The 20,842-nt window shown below is 42.2% G+C and overlaps 1 protein-coding gene and 1 long non-coding RNA gene across 2 annotated transcripts; both read right to left on the reverse strand.

The window, feature by feature from the left end:
• Nucleotides 1–3,755: 3,755 nt before the first annotated feature.
• On the reverse strand, nt 3,756–8,846 carry pierce1 (piercer of microtubule wall 1). Its single transcript, XM_060932747.1, has 3 exons — nt 8,566–8,846; nt 4,078–4,156; nt 3,756–3,956 (listed from the first exon to the last, which is right to left on the reverse strand). The coding sequence occupies exons 1-3, from the start codon at nt 8,778–8,780 to the stop codon at nt 3,756–3,758; spliced, it is 495 nt and encodes a 164-aa protein (XP_060788730.1). The 5' UTR covers nt 8,781–8,846.
• Nucleotides 8,847–9,125: 279 nt separating this feature from the next.
• LOC132892612 (uncharacterized) lies at nt 9,126–10,943 on the reverse strand. The gene is made up of 2 exons (XR_009655469.1): nt 10,791–10,943; nt 9,126–9,816 (listed from the first exon to the last, which is right to left on the reverse strand). It is a non-coding gene; the product is annotated as an uncharacterized LOC132892612 (long non-coding RNA).
• Nucleotides 10,944–20,842: the final 9,899 nt, after the last annotated feature.

The raw sequence follows: 20,842 nt of genomic DNA on the forward strand, positions 1-20,842 counted from the left end.
GCTGTTTGACTCGATTCTTTTTATGAAGGGCGTTTCAACATCCATTTATTTAACAGTGGAAATGAAATGTGTAATTCAATCTCATCGTACATGGCTTATAGCAAAGTCGCCGCTATGCGCCTCATCAGCTGCCAGCTCATGTATGACTCGATTTCATGGAATAACTGTTTTATTAGGGCGGCACGGTGGTGTAGTGGTTAGCGCTGTCGCCTCACAGCAAGAAGGTCCGGGTTCGAGCCCCGTGGCCAGCGAGGGCCTTTCTGTGCGGAGTTTGCATGTTCTCCCCGTGTCCGCGTGGGTTTCCTCCGGGTGCTCCGGTTTCCCCCACAGTCCAAAGACATGCAGGTTAGGTTAACTGGTGACTCTAAATTGACCGTAGGTGTGAATGTGAGTGTGAATGGTTGTCTGTGTCTATGTGTCGGCCCTGTGATGACCTGGCGACTTGTCCAGGGTGTACCCCGCTTTTCACCCGTAGTCAGCTGGGATAGGCTCCAGCTTGCCTGCGACCCTGTAGAACAGGATAAAGCGGCTACAGATAATGAGATGAGATGAGACTGTTTTATTAGATGCACATTTGATTTGAGAAACAAAGCATTTTTATTCTTTGCAAATTCGATAAAAACTTTATACAAAATGCCAGACAAAATAATTTCCGTTTAGAATGTAAACTGGTAGCAATTTGTGAAAATGCTATAATAATAATTCTCATCTCATTATCTCTAGCCGCTTTATCCTGTTCTACAGGGTCGCAGGCAAGCTGGAGCCTATCCCAGCTGACTACGGGCGAAAGGCGGGGTACACCCTGGACAAGTCGCCAGGTCATCACAGGGCTGACACATAGACACAGACAACCATTCACACTCACATTCACACCTACGGTCAATTTAGAGTCACCAGTTAACCTAACCTGCATGTCTTTGGACTGTGGGGGAAACCGGAGCACCCGGAGGAAACCCACGCGGACACGGGGAGAACATGCAAACTCCGCACAGAAAGGCCCTCGCCGGCCATGGGGCTCGAACCCAGGACCTTCTTGCTGTGAGGCGACAGCACTAACCACTACACCACCGTGCCACCCCATAATAATTCTTGAAAAAAAAAAAAAAACATGTTCTTACCATCAAATACTTTTATTCCATATTTTGTTGCTTTTTTATATTTTGGGGGTTTTGTTTTCGAGTTTTTATTTGTATGCTGTTTTCCTCTATTCACAATACATGAGCTGATAGCCTAGTAGTAGAGTAGCCAATCAGAGCACACAATTGCTCATATCCATTGACTGTGGAAAGAATAAAAAGGATTATTTAAAACCAAGCATCAGGCCCAGCTGGTATAAATGAGCTAGCCAGGGCTAGAAAAAAAATATATCAAAATGAGGCTCAAATGGTTTTAAGTACATGGTTTCAAGTAAAACACACCAGCACCACTAGTGGTTGTAAGGAAAAGTACACTGATACAGTGGTGCTTGAAAGTTTGTGAACCCTTTAGAATTTTCTATATGTCTGCATAAATATGACCTAAAACAACATCAGATTTTCACACAAGTCCTAAAAGTAGATAAAGAGAACCCAGTTAAACAAATGAGACAAAAATATTATACTTGGTCATTTATTTATTGAGGAAAATGATCCAATATTACATATCTGTGAGTGGCAAAAGTGTGTGAACCTCTAGGATTAGCAGTTAATTTGAAGGTGAAATTAGAGTCAGGTGTTTTCAATCAATGGGATGACAATCAGGTGTGAGTGGGCACCCTGTTTTATTTAAAGAACAGGGATCTATCAAAGTCTGATCTTCACAACACGTTTGTGGAAGTGTATCATGGCACGAACAAAGGAGATTTCTGAGGACCTCAGAAAAAGCATTGTTGATGCTCATCAGACTGGAAAAGGTTACAAAACCATCTCTAAAGAGTTTGGACTCCACCAATCCACAGTCAGACAGATTGTGTACAAATGGTGGAAATTCAAGACCATTGTTACCCTCCCCAGGAGTGGTCGACTCGACCAACAAAGATCACTCCTAGAGCAAGGCGTGTCACAAAGGACCCCAGGGTAACTTCAACAGAAGGCTTCTCTCACATTGGCTAATGTTAATGTTCATGAGTCCACCATCAGGAGAACACTGAACAACAATGGTGTGCATGGCAGGGTTGCAAGGAGAAAGCCACTGCTCTCTAAAAAAACCCATTGCTGCTCATCTGCAGTTTGCTAAAGATCATGTGGACAAGCCAGAAGGCTATTGGAAAAATGTTCTGTGGACGGATGAGACCAAAATATAACTTTTTGGTTTAAATGAGAAGCATTATGTTTGGAGAAAGGATAACACTGGATTCCAGCATAAGAACCTTTTCCCATCTGTGAAACATGGTGGTGGTAGTATCATGGTTTGGGCTTGTTTTACTGCATCTGGGCCAGGACGGCTTGCCATCATTGATGGAACAATGAATTCTGAATTATACCAGTGAATTCTAAAGGAAAATGTCAGGACATCCGTCCATGAACTGAATCTCAAGAGAAGGTGGGTCATGCAGCAAGACAACGACCTAAGCACACAAGTCGTTCTACCAAAGAATGGTTAAAGAAGAATAAAGTTAATGTTTTGGAATGGCCAAGTCAAAGTCCTGACCTTAATCCAATCGAAATGTTGTGGAAAGACCTGAAGCGAGCAGTTCATGTGAGGAAACCCACCAACATCCCAGAGTTGAAACTGTTCTGTACGGAGGAATGGGCTAAAATTCCTCCAAGCCGGTGTGCAGGACTGATCAACAGTTACCGGAAATGTTTAGTTGCAGTTATTGCTGCACAAGGGGGTCACACCAGATACTGAAAGCAAAGGTTCACATACTTTTGCCACTCAAAGATATGTAATATTGGATCATTTTCCTCAATAAATAAATGACCAAGTATAATATTTTTGTCTCGTTTGTTTAACTGGGTTCTCTTTATCTACTTTTAGGACTTGTGTGAAAATCTGATGATGTTTTAGGTCACATTTATGCAGAAATATAGAAAATTCTAAAGGGTTCACAAACTTTCAAGCACCACTGTATATGATGTGCATTCAAGCTTATTTTTAAGCCTGCTTTACATATCTATTCAATGTGCATCTGTACAAGTCTGAAAACTTTACGTTTTGATCATTTGATTAAAAAAATGGGGAAATCTTACTCTTGACTAAGTAGCGCGCTGCAATCAATATTAGCAATGAATTTTTTAGCTACAGGTTTAACTGATATAGCCTTCTGTCTTTAATAAAGCATCAGTAAGATTTCCATTAGGATCTCAAAGCAATCATTCATCCATCCGTTATCTGTAGCCGCTTCTCCTGTGCTACAGGGTCGCAGGCATGCTGGAGCCTATCCCAGCTGACTATGGGTGAGAGGCGGGGTACAGGTGAATCACCTGTTTAATATTAACTGGATTTTTATTCTGTTTTCTGAGTGTTTTGTCTTGAAAACTGATGTGAACAAACTGTTCCAAATCATTTGATTGGCTGTGTACATTCATTAGAAATCAGATACGTGCAATAATTTTAGTTTAAAGTGACTGTTAAGGGATAGAATTGTTGCCAAATGTATTGAATCGAGTAGCACGCTGAGTAATAGTAGAGCTGTGAGGTGGCAATACTACCCAGTTCTGCCACTGTGCTGTTTATCAGAAGGATGTAATTAAATGGCCAGCATGTTTTGTGTACGAGTTAACATCATTAAAATGCCATTTTTATTCATTACAGGGCAAAACAACACTTTAGTCTCAAATTATGTTAGTTTCTGCTTGATTGTTTACTCTAGCGTGGTATAAACGATGAAAGCTGATTCTGTCCTGGAGCCTGTTGATGGTATTTGGCCCAATGATTCGACTCTTGTCCAGTGATGTGTTGAAACCGTTATCTCGCAACAGTCCAGTTTTCAGGATATGGTCTGAAAACTTGTGCCAACTTCCATGAAAGGTTGTCTGAAATAACAAATAAATAAGTGCTAGCCCAGTGTGACAAGACACACTTGTTTATAATTATGACAAATATATACATAATAAAAGATAATATATATTTTAAAAGTGCTCAGGAGATAGTTACTGGCATTTCATGAACTGTAGGTTTTCTGCTGCCGTATATCTGGTTGGTTGTTTGGTACAGCGGATGGACCGTCTTCTTACTGCAATGGAAGATAAAATAAGCCAAGTTATGAGGATGTTATTTCCTCCCCAATTTCTGTCATGGCTAATTCCCACCCACTAGCAGCTAGTTCTTCCTTATCGCACCCCAGCCATCAAGTGGCATCCAGGAATGCTGAGAGTTAGGACGTACTTCCTTTGAGACACGTGTAGCCACCCATTGGCTCACTGCTACATCACAGGGCAGCTGAACACACTCGGAGGAAAGCCCTTTTCCGCCACATGAGCGTCAAAGTCGTACATGATTGGCTAGTGTGATTCTGATGGACAGGGCAGATAGTTAAACTCCTCCCACCCAGACAGCATGGCCAATTTTGCACAGTTGTACTACTGGCTGGGCCCTGACCAGTGGTAGGTAGAATACTTTTCTGTTGTGCTGTTTAGAAGCCCAATGATGACTATGACTAAATCTTCAGTGCTAGCATGCCGACACATTGAACTTTCTGAGGTTAAACATACTATTAGACAGAGCAAATGGAGCATTATAATATAATCAGATTTCTAGCCCTAAATAATTTTTTACAAATCAATATTACAGGTAATTAGCATACGCTCTTATCTAGAGCAATGTACAACATACCCAGAGCAGCCTGGAGAGCAGCTGGGGGTTAGGCGCCTTGCTCAAGGGCACTTCAGCCATTCCTGCTGGTCCAGGGAATTGAACCAGCAACCTTTTGATCCCAAAGCTGCATCTCTAACCATTAAGCCAATGGCTTCCCCCAATATCAGAGCTTGACTGTACTTCTTGCTAAATGGACTGCTTCATCAATCCTGGTCAATTAGTAATGTCAAGTACCAACATTTACTTGCATTCATTACGCGTTGTCAGTGGAGGAACCTCAAGGTAAAATTTGGTGGGATGGTGCCTCCTTGATATTCATCCCTACCAGTGAAACACAGCTATTCTTACAAGCAAACATTATCCAACTATCACTGTAGTTCATATACACATATTAAGATAAAGCTCATCTTGGTCCTCCACCTCTACTGCTTCTGGGGCCTCTTTACAATCTCACACCCTGTAGCTCCCTCACCATGCTGGAGAGAGACGTCAATAAGCTCTTTAAGAAGCTGAACCCCTGCAAAACAGCAGGTCCCGATTGTCTCACCATTCACCCTGAAGCACTGTGCTGATAAAGTGTCTCCAGTGTTCACAGGTCATCTTCAACACCTCACTAGAGACATTCGATGTGCCAACCTGCTTCAAGGCCTCCACCATTATCCCTGTCCCCAAAAAGCCAAGGATCACAGGACTAAATGACTACAGACCCATCACCCTGACTTCTGCGGTTATGAAATCCTTCGAGCGCTTTGTGCTTTAGCACCTTAAAGCAATCACTGACCCGCTCCTGGACCCCATGCAGTTCACCTACAGAGCCAACAGATCTGCAGATGATGTTATCAACATGGCTCTTCATTTCATCCTCCAGCACCTGGACTCCCCAGGAACCTATGCTAGGATCCTGTTTGTGTATTTCAGTTCCACCTTTAACACTATTATCCCGGCTGTTCTGCAGGACAAGCTCTCCCAGCTGACCATGCCTGACAGGAAGCAGCATGTGAAGCTGGGGAAGTATGTTTCTGACTCGCGAACCATCAGCACCAGTTCCCCCCACCAAGGGTACATCCTCTCTCCTCTGTACACCAACTCTTCTCCCTGTACACCAACAGCTGCACCTCAAATCATCAGTCTGTCAAGCTCCTAAAGTTCGTAGACAACACCACCCTCACTGGACTCATCTCTGATGAGGATGAGTCTGCCTACAGGTGGGAGATTGACCATCTGGTGTCCTGGTGCAGGCAGAACAACTTGGAGCTCAGTGCTCTAAAGACAATGGAGATGATTGTAGACTTCAGGATGGGCTCTGCCACACCCTCCGCCATCAGCCTGTTTGACTCCCCAGTAACCTCTGTAGAGTATTTCCGCTTCCTGGGCACTATAATCACTCAGGACCTCAAGTGGGAGATGAATATCTGCTCTATCACCAAGAAAGCACAGCAGAGGATGTACTTCCTGTGGCAGTTGAAACTGTTCAATCTGCCAAAGACAATGATGGTGCACTTTTACACCACCATCATTGAGTCCATCCTCACCTCCATCACCGTCTGGTATGCTGCTGCCACTGCCAAAGACAAGGGCAGACTGCAGCACATCATTCAGTCTGATGAGAGGATGATTGGCTGCAACCTTCCATCTCTTCAGGACCTGTACGAGTCCAGGACTCTGAGGAAAGCAGAAAGGATTGTTGCCGACCTCTCTGACCCCAGACATAAACTTTTTGAGTCACTCCCCTCTAGTAGGAAGTTGCGTTCTATTAGAAACAATGCCTCACACCATAAGGCCAGCTTTTCCCCCCTCATCAATAAGGTCAGAGACCCCCACCGACTCTAAACTCACACACCACACTCTGTAACGTTAATGCACTTCCTCTCTAAGCTGCGATTTTGCACACTCATGGTCATGTCGTACATCTTCATTCTGTGAACTTCTATTGCACATTCCGGCACACACTGTACGGCTTGGCTATTTATTTAACCCACTGCACATATTCATGTCATGACTCTTCTTCATCTTCATCCTGTGACCTGTTTTTGCACATTAATTTCCAGGACACACTGTACAGCTTGGACTTCAAACCAGCCCATGCACATACTCCTTAAATATAACTTTTTCAAACGTGTATATTTTAGATTCCTACTTATTTTTTATATTACTACTTCTACCCATTTTTAAATTCTTCTATTTTAACTGTTCAAGCACCAAAGTATGTAAGAACAGACTTGGTAATAAACTCGGTTCTGATTCTGATTGCATTCTTATTAGATTCCCTTAGAGAAAGTTACACAAACCTCACCTTGTTTCACACATTTTCCACATGTTCTGGTTTTAATTCCACATGTGATTTTTTTTTTAATATGATTCATTTACTTTCACATGCAGGACCACTTCATTTTTTCATGAATCGTTCTTTTCATGTTGTGATCGCATGGTATACTGACACATTAGATTTACTTCCATTTCAGGGTGCAACATGGTGACATGCACCTTCACATGTCTCTCACGTCTTTCTCACACAATCCATCCATCCATCCATCCATCCATCCATCATCTGCAGCTGCTTATCCTGTCCTACAGGGTTGCAGGCAAGCTGGAGCCTATCCCAGCTGACTACGGGCGAAAGGCGGGGTACACCCTGGACAAGTCGCCAGGTCATCACAGGGCTGACACATAGACACAGACAATCATTCACACTCACATTCACACCTACGCTCAATTTAGAGTCACCAGTTAACCTAACCTGCATGTCTTTGGACTGTGGGGGAAACCAGAGCACCCGGAGGAAACCCACGCAGACACAGGGAGAACATGCAAACTCCACACAGAAAGGCCCTCGTTGGCCGCTGGGCTCGAACCCAGGACCTTCTTGCTGTGAGGCAACAGTTCTCACACAATCTCATGTAAAAAACATTTGATAAAATGCATAATAATAATAATAATAGGGGGTGGCACGGTGGTGTAGTGGTTAGCACTGTCGCCTCACAGCAAGAAGGTCCTGGGTTCAAGCCCAGTGGCCGGCGAGGGCCTTTCTGTGCGGAGTTTGCATGTTCTCCCCGTGTCCGCGTGGGTTTCCTCCGGGTGCTCCGGTTTCCCCCACAGTCCAAAGACATGCAGGTTAGGTTAACTGGTGACTCTAAATTGAGCGTAGGTGTGAATGTGAGTGTGAATGGTTGTCTGTGTCTATGTGTCAGCCCTGTGATGACCTGGCGACTTGTCCAGGGTGTACCCCGCCTTTCGCCCGTAGTCAGCTGGGATAGGCTCCAGCTTGCCTGCGACCCTGTAGGACAGGATAAAGCGGCTAGAGATAATGAGATGAGATGAGGCATACTTTAGTATTATCTTGGCTTTACTTGAGTATCACTGAAACTGAATACTTATACTCTTATAAAAACAAACATGCTGTTTTTCTTCTCTCATTTAACCAATGACACATCAACTGAACAAGCTCCAGCACATTGGTGTTTACATTTCAGTTTAAAACATCTAATCAAGTTCATGACTGGAAATAATAATAATAATAATTCTACAAAGAACCATGACTTTGTAATGTTACACAATAAAGAGAGTGTGTGTGAGGCTGGAGGAACCAGTGTGCTGCAGTGTTGAGGATGAGGATCCTGCTCTACCTCAGCAGGAAGTTGCAATATTCTGGAGTAAATGAGGTTTCTTTTTTGCCTCCCTAGAAGACATGAACTCTGTCTAATTTGAAAACTCATGCTCAGGTAAATTTATCTACTTTGTTAACAATAACAGTAGCTGGTGAAGGCTAAATATTAATGAGACAGGCCAATATATTTAGCTAGTTAGACTAGTTGAGGTCCCTGAGCTCACCTGTAGCCTTTAAAACAGTCAGGATTATTGAAACGTTTTGGCAGATTTTCATTCACACTGTAAACGTCACTTGTTTTCAGCTCAGTGTTTTGATCAGGCTGCTGGTGGTCGATGTTTATCCCCGCATCTAAACACTCAGGGTCCATGTTTAAGCCCGAATTAAACTCATTAAAACTCCAGTGCAGGGCGCCTTCACTTCCTCTCCTCGTTGCCATCAACAGTGTAACCAGGTGACGTCATAAGCGACTATTCTGATAAACTCCATACTAATGTACTAAATAGTATTCCAAAAGAGAACGAGAGGTTAGTATACACGTGTTTTTAACTCATAGGAAGAAGATCATGCTGCAGGAAAGAGCTACTTATTTATGTTTTAATGATGAGCAGCAAGAATTTAAAATTAGTCAAGAATATCACACAAATTAAAGGGGAAAAAACACCATAAAGTGTCTTCTCAGGTCTGTGTCAGATCTTTCCTTTTTAATGCAATACCATGTCATACCAAGACCAGTGTCCTGATACAGGAAAAAATAATAATAATAATAATAATTTTTAATACATTTTTTAAATTTTTTCATTTATTTATTTGTGGAATAAATACATTAAATTGCAAGAATAATTCAGAAAAAAAAGAGTTGTTTTTTTAAAGGAAAGTTATTGAAAAAAATCAATACAGTGCAAATAAATATTTATTAAAATACAAACTTGTTTTCCAGTACCGAAAATAGTTCAGACAAAAGTGTGTGTACACAAAAGCATTCATAATTTAACACAGATATTGTCGCCTATAATAATAATAATAATAATAATAATAATAATGATGTTTTTGTAGTAGTAGTAGTGAACTGAAACTTCATGAATTAATGCACTTTTCCTGTTGCCTGCAAACAAAACTGAATCGAAAAGCCACAGGCCATGTGTCTCAACATTAGAAACTATTTCTTCCATATCACCAATAACTGCCAATGCATCCACTCATGCATTAACCAAAATTTCATACTGCGCATATGCAAATAGTAAAGATCACGTGAAATGCAGGCTGATGGGCGCATCATCATGAAGACTCTTTTACTAGGCTCCAGAGCTGTAGCTGCAGTGTCAGGTAGCTTAATGCCTGCCACAGTGCATTATTACTCACGGTACGAGTTTGAGGCAGGCCTAGCGCGTACCAAAAGTAATAATGAGCTGGGAAGCAGGCCAGTTTCTCTGATATTGGATCATCCTTCATCTGCTCAGTTGATCAGGGACTTCCTGTAACAAAAAAAAAAAAGAACAAATGGTACAAATGATCATCAGCAGAATGGTTATGAAGTGGGTCAAATGGGACAACTCCACAATACTGTCAAAATTATTATTATTATTGGCCAGGGTCTATTTCCACCTCACACCCAGTGTTCCTGAGATAATAATAATAATAATAACAACAACAACAACAACAACAACATCAGCCCTGTGATGACCTGGCGACTTGTCCAGGGTGTACCCCGCCTCTCGCCCGTAGTCAGCTTGGATAGGCTCCAGCTTGCCTGCGACCCTGTAGAACAGGATAAGCAGCTACAGATAATGGATGGATGGATAATAATAATAATAATAATAATAATAATAATAATAATAATGTCAGTAGAAGCTGTAAGTTGATGTGGGTTTTTTTAAGTAAACCCAAATTGCAGTATATCTGATGTTTTTGCAGAAGAAATTCACAAAACTAAATATTCCTGAACATGCAAAACATGTAAATGTGATGTGTAAAGTAGCAAAAAAAAAAAAATCCAACAGCTAATAAATAAATTAATTAATAAATATGCAAACAAACAAACTGCTAACGTCTGAATTCTTTTTAGCTAAAAATCGTGTGGAATTCGTGTGCAATGCTAAAAGCTGCCACGAGGAGGCGCACGAGTGGAAACTGAATTATTGCATTTCAGTGAACAATGTTAAAATTTCCGCCCAAAATTTGAACTATTTGAAATAAAAACATTTTCCACGTCTCTTTTGTATAAATAATGACGTCTGTGTGATCGAAAAGTTCATAAAATCCAAAAAACAAACAAACAAACAAACAAACAAAAACCCAAGTACTGTTTATTATTACATATAAGGGTAATAATAAATGACAGGGTTGTGAGCAGGTCGCTACACATTTCTCTCATCCTACGTTTTTCTCCTCTTTCACACGGACACACACACACTACACTGTGAGAAACACACTCCAGGAGTTACTTTACCTGTTCCAGATGTTTAATGTCCGAAGGCAGTGAAGCAGGAAAGCTGAGAGTGTGGAGTCCAGCCACAGCTGCTGGAGGTTTGGAGAAACGGTGTGAGGTTGAGTTGGAGTTGGTGTAGAGTTTGGTGTAGACTTTGGTGTGAGCTCTGTGCCTGGAGCTGGACTGCAGAAAAATGAGACGCCTTTCCCAACGATGAGCTGCTTTTTATTCTGCCTTCCTGTGGAAGCTGGGAATCGGACGGTCATTCCCAAACCGGAATTCCTGTGTGTGTTTGGGACTGATAAAACTGCTGTGGAGAACAGGCTCCATCCTGCCTGAAGCACCTCACACACACTTTTAATCCACACTGCCTGCTCTGTGTGTGTGTGTGTGTGTAAAAAGCAGTCCTCTCACACTTAGAGGAAGATTTCTAAGAATTTTTGTTTGTTTGTTTGTTTGTTTGTTTGTTTTTTCTGAAAAGATGAGTGGACATTATTTTTTAAAAGCAAGGCGTGAACCTCCTACAGAGAAAATACCCTCAGACTCCTAAAGTATCTGTTTAGGGATATCATCATTCTTCATCATTCTTATTATTAATTCAGGGTGGCACGGTGGCGTAGTGCTTAGCACTATCACCTCACAGCAAGAAGGTTCTGGGTTCAAGCCTAGCAGCCGGCGAGGGCCTTTCTGTGCGGAGTTTGCATGTTCTCCCCGTGTCCGCGTGGGTTTCCTCCGGGTGCTCCGGTTTCCCCCACAGTCCAAAGACATGCAGGTTAGGTTAACTGGTGGCTGTAAATTGACCGTAGGTGCGAATGTGAGTGTGAATGGTTGTTCGTCTCTGTGTGTCTGCCCTGTGATGACCTGGCGACTTGTCCAGGGTGTACCCCGCCTTTCGCCCGTAGTCAGCTGGGATAGGCTCCAGCTTGCCTGTGACCCTGTAGAACAGGATAAAGCGGCTAGAGATAATGGATGGATGGATTATTAATTCATACAAGGCTGGCCCAAGCCTTTATGGTGCTCCAAGCAGAATGTGATTTGGGGGCCGCCTCAGCACCACCAATACTACTGACTGTTGTCAAAGCTTGAATATTGACACAGCTACTGTAAATCTAATACACCTATTTTATTCGTTGTAGTGATGTTGCTTACATCATAGGACAGCTTGGCATATTACTCCCCTGATATGGGTTGTAATCTTAAAAGGCATCAATTTTTTTAAGTGTCAGTTTGCACTTTGATATTCAAAGTAACAGTTAGTAATTCATACAGTGGTGCTTGAAAGTTTGGGAACCCTTTAGAATTTTCTATATTTCTGCATAAATATGATCAAAAACATCATCAGATTTTCACACAAGTCCTAGAAGTAGATAAAGAGAACCCAGGTAAACAAATGAGACAAAAATATTATACTTGGTCATTTATTTATTGAGGAAAATGATCCAATATTACATATCTGTGAGTGGCAAAAGTATGTGAACCTTTGCTTTCAGTATCTGGTGTGACCCCCTTGTGCAGCAATAACTGCAACTAAACATTTCCGGTAACTGTTGATCAGTCCTGCACACCGGCTTGGAGGAATTTTAGACCATTCCTCTGTACAGAACAGCTTCAACTCTGGGATGTTGGTGGGTTTCCTCACATGAACTCCTCGCTTCAGGTCCTTCCACAACATTTCAATTGGATTAAGGTCAGGACTTTGACTTGGCCATTCCAAAACATTAACTTTATTTTTCTTTAACCATTCTTTGGTAGAATGACTTGTGTGCTTAGGGTCGTTGTCTTGCTGCATGACCCACCTTCTCTTAAGATTCAGTTCATGGACGGATGTCCTGACATTTTCCTTTAGAATTCGCTGGTATAATTCAGAATTCATCGTTCAATCAATGATGGCAAGCCGTCCTGTCCCAGATGCAGCAAAACAGGCCCAAACCATGATACTACCACCACCATGTTTCACAGATGGGATAAGGTTCTTATGCTGGAATGCAGTGTTTTCCTTTCTCCAAAAATAACGCTTCTCATTTAAACCAAAAAGTTCTATTTTGGTCTCATCTGTCCACAAAACTTTTTTCCAATAGCCTTCTGGCTTGTCCATGTGATCTTTAGCAAACTGCAGATGAGCAGCAATGTTCTTTTAGGAGAGCAGTGGTTTTCTCCTTGTAACCCTGCCATGCACACCATTGTTGTTCAGTGTTCTCCTGATGGTGGACTCATGAACATTAACATTAGCCAATGTGAGAGAGGCCTTCAGTTGCTTAGAAGTTACCCTGGGGTCCTTTGTGACCTCGCCAACTATTACACGCCTTGCTCTTGGAGTGATCTTTGTTGGTCGACCACTCCTGGGGAGGGTAACAATGGTCTTGAATTTCCTTCATTTGTACACAATCTGTCTGACTGTGGATTGGTGGAGTCCAAACTCTTTAGAGATGGTTTTGTAACCTTTTCCAGTCTGATGAGCCTCAACACCACTTTTTCTGAGGTCCTCAGAAATCTCCTTTGTTCGTGCCATGATACACTTCCACAAACGTGTTATGAAGATCAGACTTTGATAGTTCCCTGTTCTTTAAATAAAACAGGGTGCCCACTCACACCTGATTGTCATCCCATTGATTGAAAACACCTGACTATAATTTCACCTTCAAATTAACTGCTAATCCTAGAGGTTCAAATACTTTTGCCACTCACAGATATGTAATATTGGATAATTTTCCTCAATAAATAAATGACCAAGTATAATATTTTTGTCTCATTTGTTTAACTGGGTTCTCTTTATCTACTTTTAGGACTTGTGTGAAAATCTGATGATGTTTTAGGTCATATTTATGCAGAAATATAGAAAATTCTAAAGGGTTCCCAAACTTTCAAGCACCACTGTAGCTCAAGTATAGTAGTTAGACATGTTCCATCACATTAATAGCATTTAGCAGACGCTGTTATGCAGAGCAACACAGAACGCACCCAGAGCAGCTTGGGTGTTTGATGCCTTGTTCAAGGGCACTTCAGCCATTCCTGCTGGTCCAGGGAATCAAACCAACAACCTTTTGGGCCCAAAGCTGCTTCTCTAACCATTAGGCTATAGCTTCCCCCACATAAGGAATAAAATGTCAGGGAGTGCTGTAGTAGGACAATAATCTAGACAAGGTGGTGTGAGGTGGCCTGACATGAAGTGACATTACTGTTACCACCTGGAAGTTGGTTATTTTCCGATAACAGCATGATTTAAAGTGATTTATTCCTTATAACACTGCAATCTGTCAATGCTTACATTTTTTCCATAATTAAAGAATGACATGCAATGTATTTTGTTTATCTTAATTACATTTATTGTTGTGTAACATCCGTGAAACAAGTTACTTCCTGATATCACTTTTGTTTTAGCAGCTATAAACAGTCATTTAGTCACCAGACTCTAATTTTTGTCTTGAAGTTAAGAAAACCAAACCCCTACAAATCCCCCCACCAAATCTTGTCATTTGTAACATACTGACTGTTACAATGTAGGGGAGAGCGGGGAGATTTGGGACAAGTTTTCAGCTTCTGTAGATTGTGTGAAATTCTTTGCCGGTAGCGTCACATTCATATTGCATTAGAGAGTATTTACTATACCCTCCTACCACAACATTAGTGTCTCAGCTTGTCACATATCTTGACCTTCAGACTTCACTTTTTCTGTCATTATTTTTTGCAGGGAGACATGAAACATTGAAGGGAGACATGGGACATTGTGTTGGGAGACTTGGGACACAGTGGGGAGACATGGGACAAAAATAAAATACCCAGGCCTCCATGTTTAATTTTTATTTATTATCAAAACTTGTAACATATGAACTGTATGAACACACAATGCTGGTACAGTGATACAAAAATGTCAGTTCACCCAAAACCTGATTTGACAAAACAGTTCCATTCTCAAGAAGGAATGAATGAAATAAGTTTAATCCTCATGCAGGGACACACCCACATTTAAAATTTTTTTTTATTGTATTTATTTATTTATTTGTTTACTAATTTTATATTTGTAAACCACAAGAAAAAACCTGTAACATGACAAACTGTCCCAACTCTCCCTAACTGGACATTTTGAAAAAAAATAATTAATTTTTTTCCCTAGAATTTAAGTTTAATAAATAATACTATGGTAACTCTAGGCTCCATACTTTAATTCCTTACAAATCCCGAATTCACCAGCGTACATTACACCACAGAATAGAGTAGGCACTTCAGCTAAAATTTCAAACTCATTTGATTGTTCTGACTTTCTGAGACCAGGTAGAGGAGAAAATTTGGAATTCAACACTTTTGGAATTTTGAAAAAAGTTTGAATGGTTCCGGAGCTATTTGAATTTTAATTTTTCAAATACGGCCACCCAGGCCTATTCTTTTATCATATAATATATGAACAAAAAGATGTGCAATAGTTAGCTTTTCCATCATTTTACCATATCATGTGATCTGTAGCATTATTTATTGGCTTTACTGCACAGCACACCTGTTGGATCCACCATACCACCCCTACCTCTTTTCACAGGGCGTTACTCAAAATCGCATGGGCATACAAGGACCAAACTGGTATCATTCGATTCAGAAATGATTATTTTATTACTTTGACATGAAATTGAAAACTTGCACTCAATCGCTAGTGAGAAATTGGGATGATTCCAAACCTTTTCCTTTCATGTCGTCCACCATCTTTGTTTCCAGAAAAAATACCCACGTGACATCAGCCCACACTGTGGTTCATTGAAAAATTGGGTCATGTGTACTCCAGATGAATTTGTGTAGTTCTTATGAATAGAAATGCAAGTCCTGTCAAAATCCACACAGCGCAAACAGCACACAAGTTTAAACATGTAAGACATGTCACCCGATTTTGGGGTGTCAATGCGGTATTACTGAAGTGCCTAAATGGAGGTGGAGGTGAAGTAGAAAATAACTTTTGGTTGACAAAGATATTGAACTGGAGCGGCACGGTGGTGTAGTGGTTAGCGCTGTCACCTCACAGCAAGAAGGGCCGGGTTCGAGCCCCGTGGCCGGCAAGGGCCTTTCTGTGCGGAGTTTGCGTGTTCTCCCCGTGTCTGCGTGGGTGTGCTCCGGTTTCCCCCACAGTCCAAAGACGTGCAGGTTAGGTTCAGGGCCGTACCCAGGATTTTTCAAATACTGAGGTCAAACATGGCTGACAGCACCGAAGCCCCCTGGCACAACTTAAATAAATAAACAAGGATAGATTTGGTGGAGGACACATTTATTTTAACGATTCTAAAACTGTGGCACCATAACTGTGGTGTTTTATCTGACATAAAAGTAGAAAAGTAGTGAACTCTTGAACTGAGTATACATACCTAAAGTACCAGTTACCTAAAGTATTGGCATTATTTACATTGCAGCATACACATAACAGAAAGGGTGTGAACTGCTGAATTGTAAGCTTTAGTATTACACCTTATAATAATAGTGTGAGTGAGTGTGTGCGTGAGAGAGAGAGAGAGTTTGTGTGTTATTTGTGGGTGTCTGTATGTGTAGAGACATTCTGAGCAGTAATGTAAAGGCATCAGTCTATCTGGCTGTCTTGAATTGAGATCCATTTGCATGCATTCTCTGAAACAGAGTGTTCTCACCATTGCCTGTAATGTAAGTTTGGCTCACAACACATTTACTTTAACAATTCTAAAACTGTGCCATCGGAACTGTGCAGTTTTGTCTGACATAAAAGTCAAAACTGAACTGAGTGTATTGCTCAGCTACCTGAAGTATTGGCATTATTTACATTTCATTATCTTACATTACATTAGAATGTAGAGCTATTAGTTCTGTGTGAAGACTATGCATTAGAGAGAGAGTGTGTGAGAGTGTATTATTTGTGTGTATGTGTGTGTGTCTGTATTTGTGTGTGTGTGAGTGAGTGAGAGAGAGTTATGAGAGAAAGAGAGAGAGTTACTCAAACAAGCCCGTTTAGTCAGCCCTGCACACGGCTGCCTGTGACAATGTAGTTTTGAACGTTTCTCGAAATGCTAACTAAAATGTAATAGGCAATGACAATGAAACGTTTCCCCTTGGAAAGTTGGCATGACACCACTGAACGGTCTGCCACTGCACTGACAATATTTTCTCACCTTCCCTCCTTCTCTTTCCCTGCTCTTCTGTTGGCTGTCCGAACCTTAATTTAGTTTGTTGCAACTTTTTCATTTTGCGCTCGGGTAAAGCCCTATAATGCGATGTGACTATTAGCCTACGTTAGGTTAGGTAGGCATATGTGATAGAGCGTAGACTACACCCTGCCTGTTTTATCCAAAACCCAACTTCCCCGGCCGACACTAGTATAGGCTACGTTGCGTGACGCTGCGTTAGACATGGCAACGATAGAGATAGAGGCTGAGAGATTTCAGATGACATTAGACAAATGTGAATTTTATTGGGGGGAAATACAGATGACATGTGGATGCGGACGCTGCATTTTACATTAATCACTGCTCGAATTCAGCGTAGTGCAATTTGAAATTTCTGAAAAAATACCGAGGACATGACCTCGGTGTCCTCAATGGTAGTTACGGCCATGGTTAGGTTAACTGGTGACTCTAAATTGACCGTGAGTGTGAATGGTTGTCTGTGTCTATGTGTCAGCCCTGTGATGACCTGGCGACTTGTCCAGGGTGTACCCCGCCTTTCGCCTGTAGTCAGCTGGGATAGGCTCCAGCTTGCCTGCGACCCTGTAGAACAGGATAAAGTGGCTACAGATAATGAGATGAGATGAGATGAGATGAAAAAAATACCGAGGACATGACCTCGGTGTCCTCAATGGTAGTTACGGCCATGGTTAGGTTAACTGGTGACTCTAAATTGACCGTGAGTGTGAATGGTTGTCTGTGTCTATGTGTCAGCCCTGTGATGACCTGGCGACTTGTCCAGGGTGTACCCCGCCTTTTGCCCGTAGTCAGCTGGGATAGGATCCAGCTTGCCTGCGACCCTGTAGAACAGGATAAAGCGGCTAGAGGAGATGAGATGAGATATTGAACTGCACAGACCTTACTGCAGTGTCCAGCTTTGTGGCTTCAAAGGAAGTAAGTTACTCTAAGGGGCAACGTCTAACTTCTGATGTAATCTAAAACCTGATCGGTTGAAATTAATTTATGGGAATACAAACTGTCCCAAGTCTCCCCTGTCCCAAGTCTCCCTGCTCTCCCCTACTGACACTGGAGACTCCTTCCATGAATGTTAAATAGATGTCTACTTACAGAAAGCATCACCATATTAGCAATTATATGTCTTTGTTAAATTGTGTTTTTAAATAACAATACATTTTGTAATCTAACTGGGCGTATATTATGTGAAGGGTCCCCCATACAAGTCCCTGTGAATGATCTGATAATATCCACAACTTTCCCAAACTCTGACCTTTCCCATGATTTATTGCTGCATCATAGTGGAGACCGGTCCCTTTCTTCCGCTCCACTGTGATGGCATTTGTAGCTAACGCTAACTGCTAGGTAGGTAAGATGACTAAAAGATGGTTACATGGGGCCGATTTTCTGACGTGCTCTGGGGATAATATGATCAGAGTGCCCCATCCGTCTACCCTCACAGAATGGATAGATGACATGAAGTTGTGGCTTGATGTCAGCTACATTGACATTGTCAATTATTTTATTCTTAGCGAGGGCATTGATGACAAGGAGCTAAGGAACTACAAAAGCATGGAGGCATACACTTATCTACACAGTAATAAAATTGGCAAAATTATGTGTAAAAGAGAGGGTGAATTTGTTTACTTAAAGGCTGAGGTTGAGCTTAGCCAGAGCAAAAAAGGGAAATCCTGCAGTTAGAGCCCTGCACTCCCGCGGGAGTCCCGTGGGACTCGCGGGACCCACCGCAAAGCAGTGCGGCGCGGGACAAATTTTGAAAGCTCATTGCAGGCGCGGGCGGGACCGGAAGTGCACATATGCGCGCGCGGGTGAGAGCGGGAGTGCACATATGTGGCGCGGGTGGGAGCGGTGATAAGCTGCAGTCCCGCTAACTAAAAACGTGTTTGAAATAAAATTTATAAATTATTAATTTATGTCTATCATATATAATTTCATCTCATCTCATTATCTCTAGCCGCTTTATCCTTCTACAGGGTCGCAGGCGAGCTGGAGCCTATCCCAGCTGACTACGGGCGAAAGGCGGGGTACACCCTGGACAAGTCGCCAGGTCATCACAGGGCTGACACATAGACACAGACAACCATTCACACTCACATTCACACCTACGCTCAATTTAGAGTCACCAGTTAACCTAACCTGCATGTCTTTGGACTGTGGGGGAAACCGGAGCACCCAGAGGAAACCCACGCGGACAACATGCAAACTCCACACAGAAAGGCCCTCGCCAGCCCCGGGGCTTGAACCCAGGACCTTCTTGCTGTGAGGCGACAGCGCTAACCACTACACCACCGTGCCGCCCATCATATATAATTTGTGCTGGATATTTTATTTGGCATTAATAAAAACATTTTAAGATGCCTAAATTTGCAGAGAGAGTCAGATTGCCAGATTGAGTGAGGAATGGCATCTTAAATTTGCCACTGATCACCCTAACGGGAAATCCTTTGATCACTCTAATGACTCGCCGTTCACACCCAGCCTCCAGTGACCCACACTAACATGATGCCTCAATGACACCTTAGATGAGCTGGTCATCAGAATTATGATTCTGATTCAGATTCAGGAGAGGATAAATATCTCTCGTTCGTTTCTCGATTCTTTTCCTCTTCCGTGTTTGAGATCTCCGATCATGGCAGAAGAGCAGAGCTCCTTTACTGAATCTCACAGTGCTTCAAAAGTAAGTGCTGGTTTAAAAAGAGGTACATTTACCGTTAAAAAGTCAAGAGTCCTGAAATCGGACATTTGGAAGTCGTTCTCACTCGTGTACGACGCGGATGGAAATCAGCTGCCCTTTGCTTGCTGTGATAAGTGCCAAAAGGTTCTGACATACAACGGCCATAAATCAGGTACATCAGGCCTGAATCGCCATGTATGTACTGTGTTAAAAGGACAACAATTGTTGGAGTTCAGAGGGAACAACGCAAAAGTGACAGATGCGTTGAAGGCAAAGACCGTGGAGAAATGTGTTGATTTTGTTGCTGTGGACCTCCGCCCGTATGACAGCATCGCTGGTCAGGGATTAGCTCAGTTTGCCCAACACTTAGTTGACACGGCAGCCACAATAGGCAAATTCGATGTGCGAGATCTTCTGCCCCATCCAACAACTGTGTCACATCATGTAGATGATAGGGCACTCAAATTTAGAAGAGCTTTTGTTGATGACATAAACGAGACGATTGGGAAATACGGGTGTGCTGTGACAACGGCACTGAAAAGGTGGACTGAAACATATCACAAAACCTCTTTCCTCTCAGCCACCCTGCATTACATCAATTCAGACTACAACTTACAGTCTAGAGTGCTATTTTCTGCCCCATTTGATGAAGGAACCTCAAAGACTGGAGACAATATTCGTGCTTTATTATTTCAGAATTTAAGAGCCTTCGGAATCGATTGTTCAGTCTTGGGGAAAAAGATTGTGTTTGTGACAGATAGAGGAGCGAATATGATAGCCTCCTTACGAGGATTCACAAGGCTAAACTGCAGTGCCCATGTACTGAATTCAGTTCTCTCGCATGCCCTGTCTCCTACTGTGATGAGCGAAGTCCCTGAAGCAGGCCAGCTGATTAGCGACGCGAAGAAGCTGGTCAGCTATTTTAAACATTCCGGCCTGCAAGTCAAGCTGATGAAGTCTCTCAAACAGTCAGTGGAGACGAGATGGAATTCGACTGTAGACATGCTGGATTCTATCTCACAGCAGTATGACGAGGTGACAACAGTTCTACTTGAAAAAAAACAATATGACAAAATAAGCTGCATCGATAAACAGATCCTTGCATCCCTGTTGGCGTTTCTCAAACCCTTCCAAGACGCAACAAATGACCTGGAGTCTGACAATATGGCATTAAGTGCTGCGCTTGTTCTGCCATGGTCCGTGAAGTTAAGGGAGCATTGTGAAGTGGCCAAGGCTGACCCCCTAGTCAGTGTCATCGCATC

Source organism: Neoarius graeffei, chromosome 10 (genome assembly GCF_027579695.1).
Source record: "Neoarius graeffei isolate fNeoGra1 chromosome 10, fNeoGra1.pri, whole genome shotgun sequence".
Classification (NCBI taxonomy): domain Eukaryota; kingdom Metazoa; phylum Chordata; class Actinopteri; order Siluriformes; family Ariidae; genus Neoarius; species Neoarius graeffei.

Excerpts from the sequence above, each read along its gene's own strand:
- pierce1 (XM_060932747.1), bottom strand. The coding sequence starts at position 8,780 with ATGGCAACGAGGAGAGGAAGTGAAGGCGCCCTGCACTGGAGTTTTAAT. Across the intron at positions 4,157-8,565 it reads GACTGTTTTAAAGGCTACAG|TAAGAAGACGGTCCATCCGC; the intron begins GTGAGCTCAGGG and ends CTTCCATTGCAG. Across the intron at positions 3,957-4,077 it reads CTACAGTTCATGAAATGCCA|ACAACCTTTCATGGAAGTTG; the intron begins GTAACTATCTCC and ends TTGTTATTTCAG.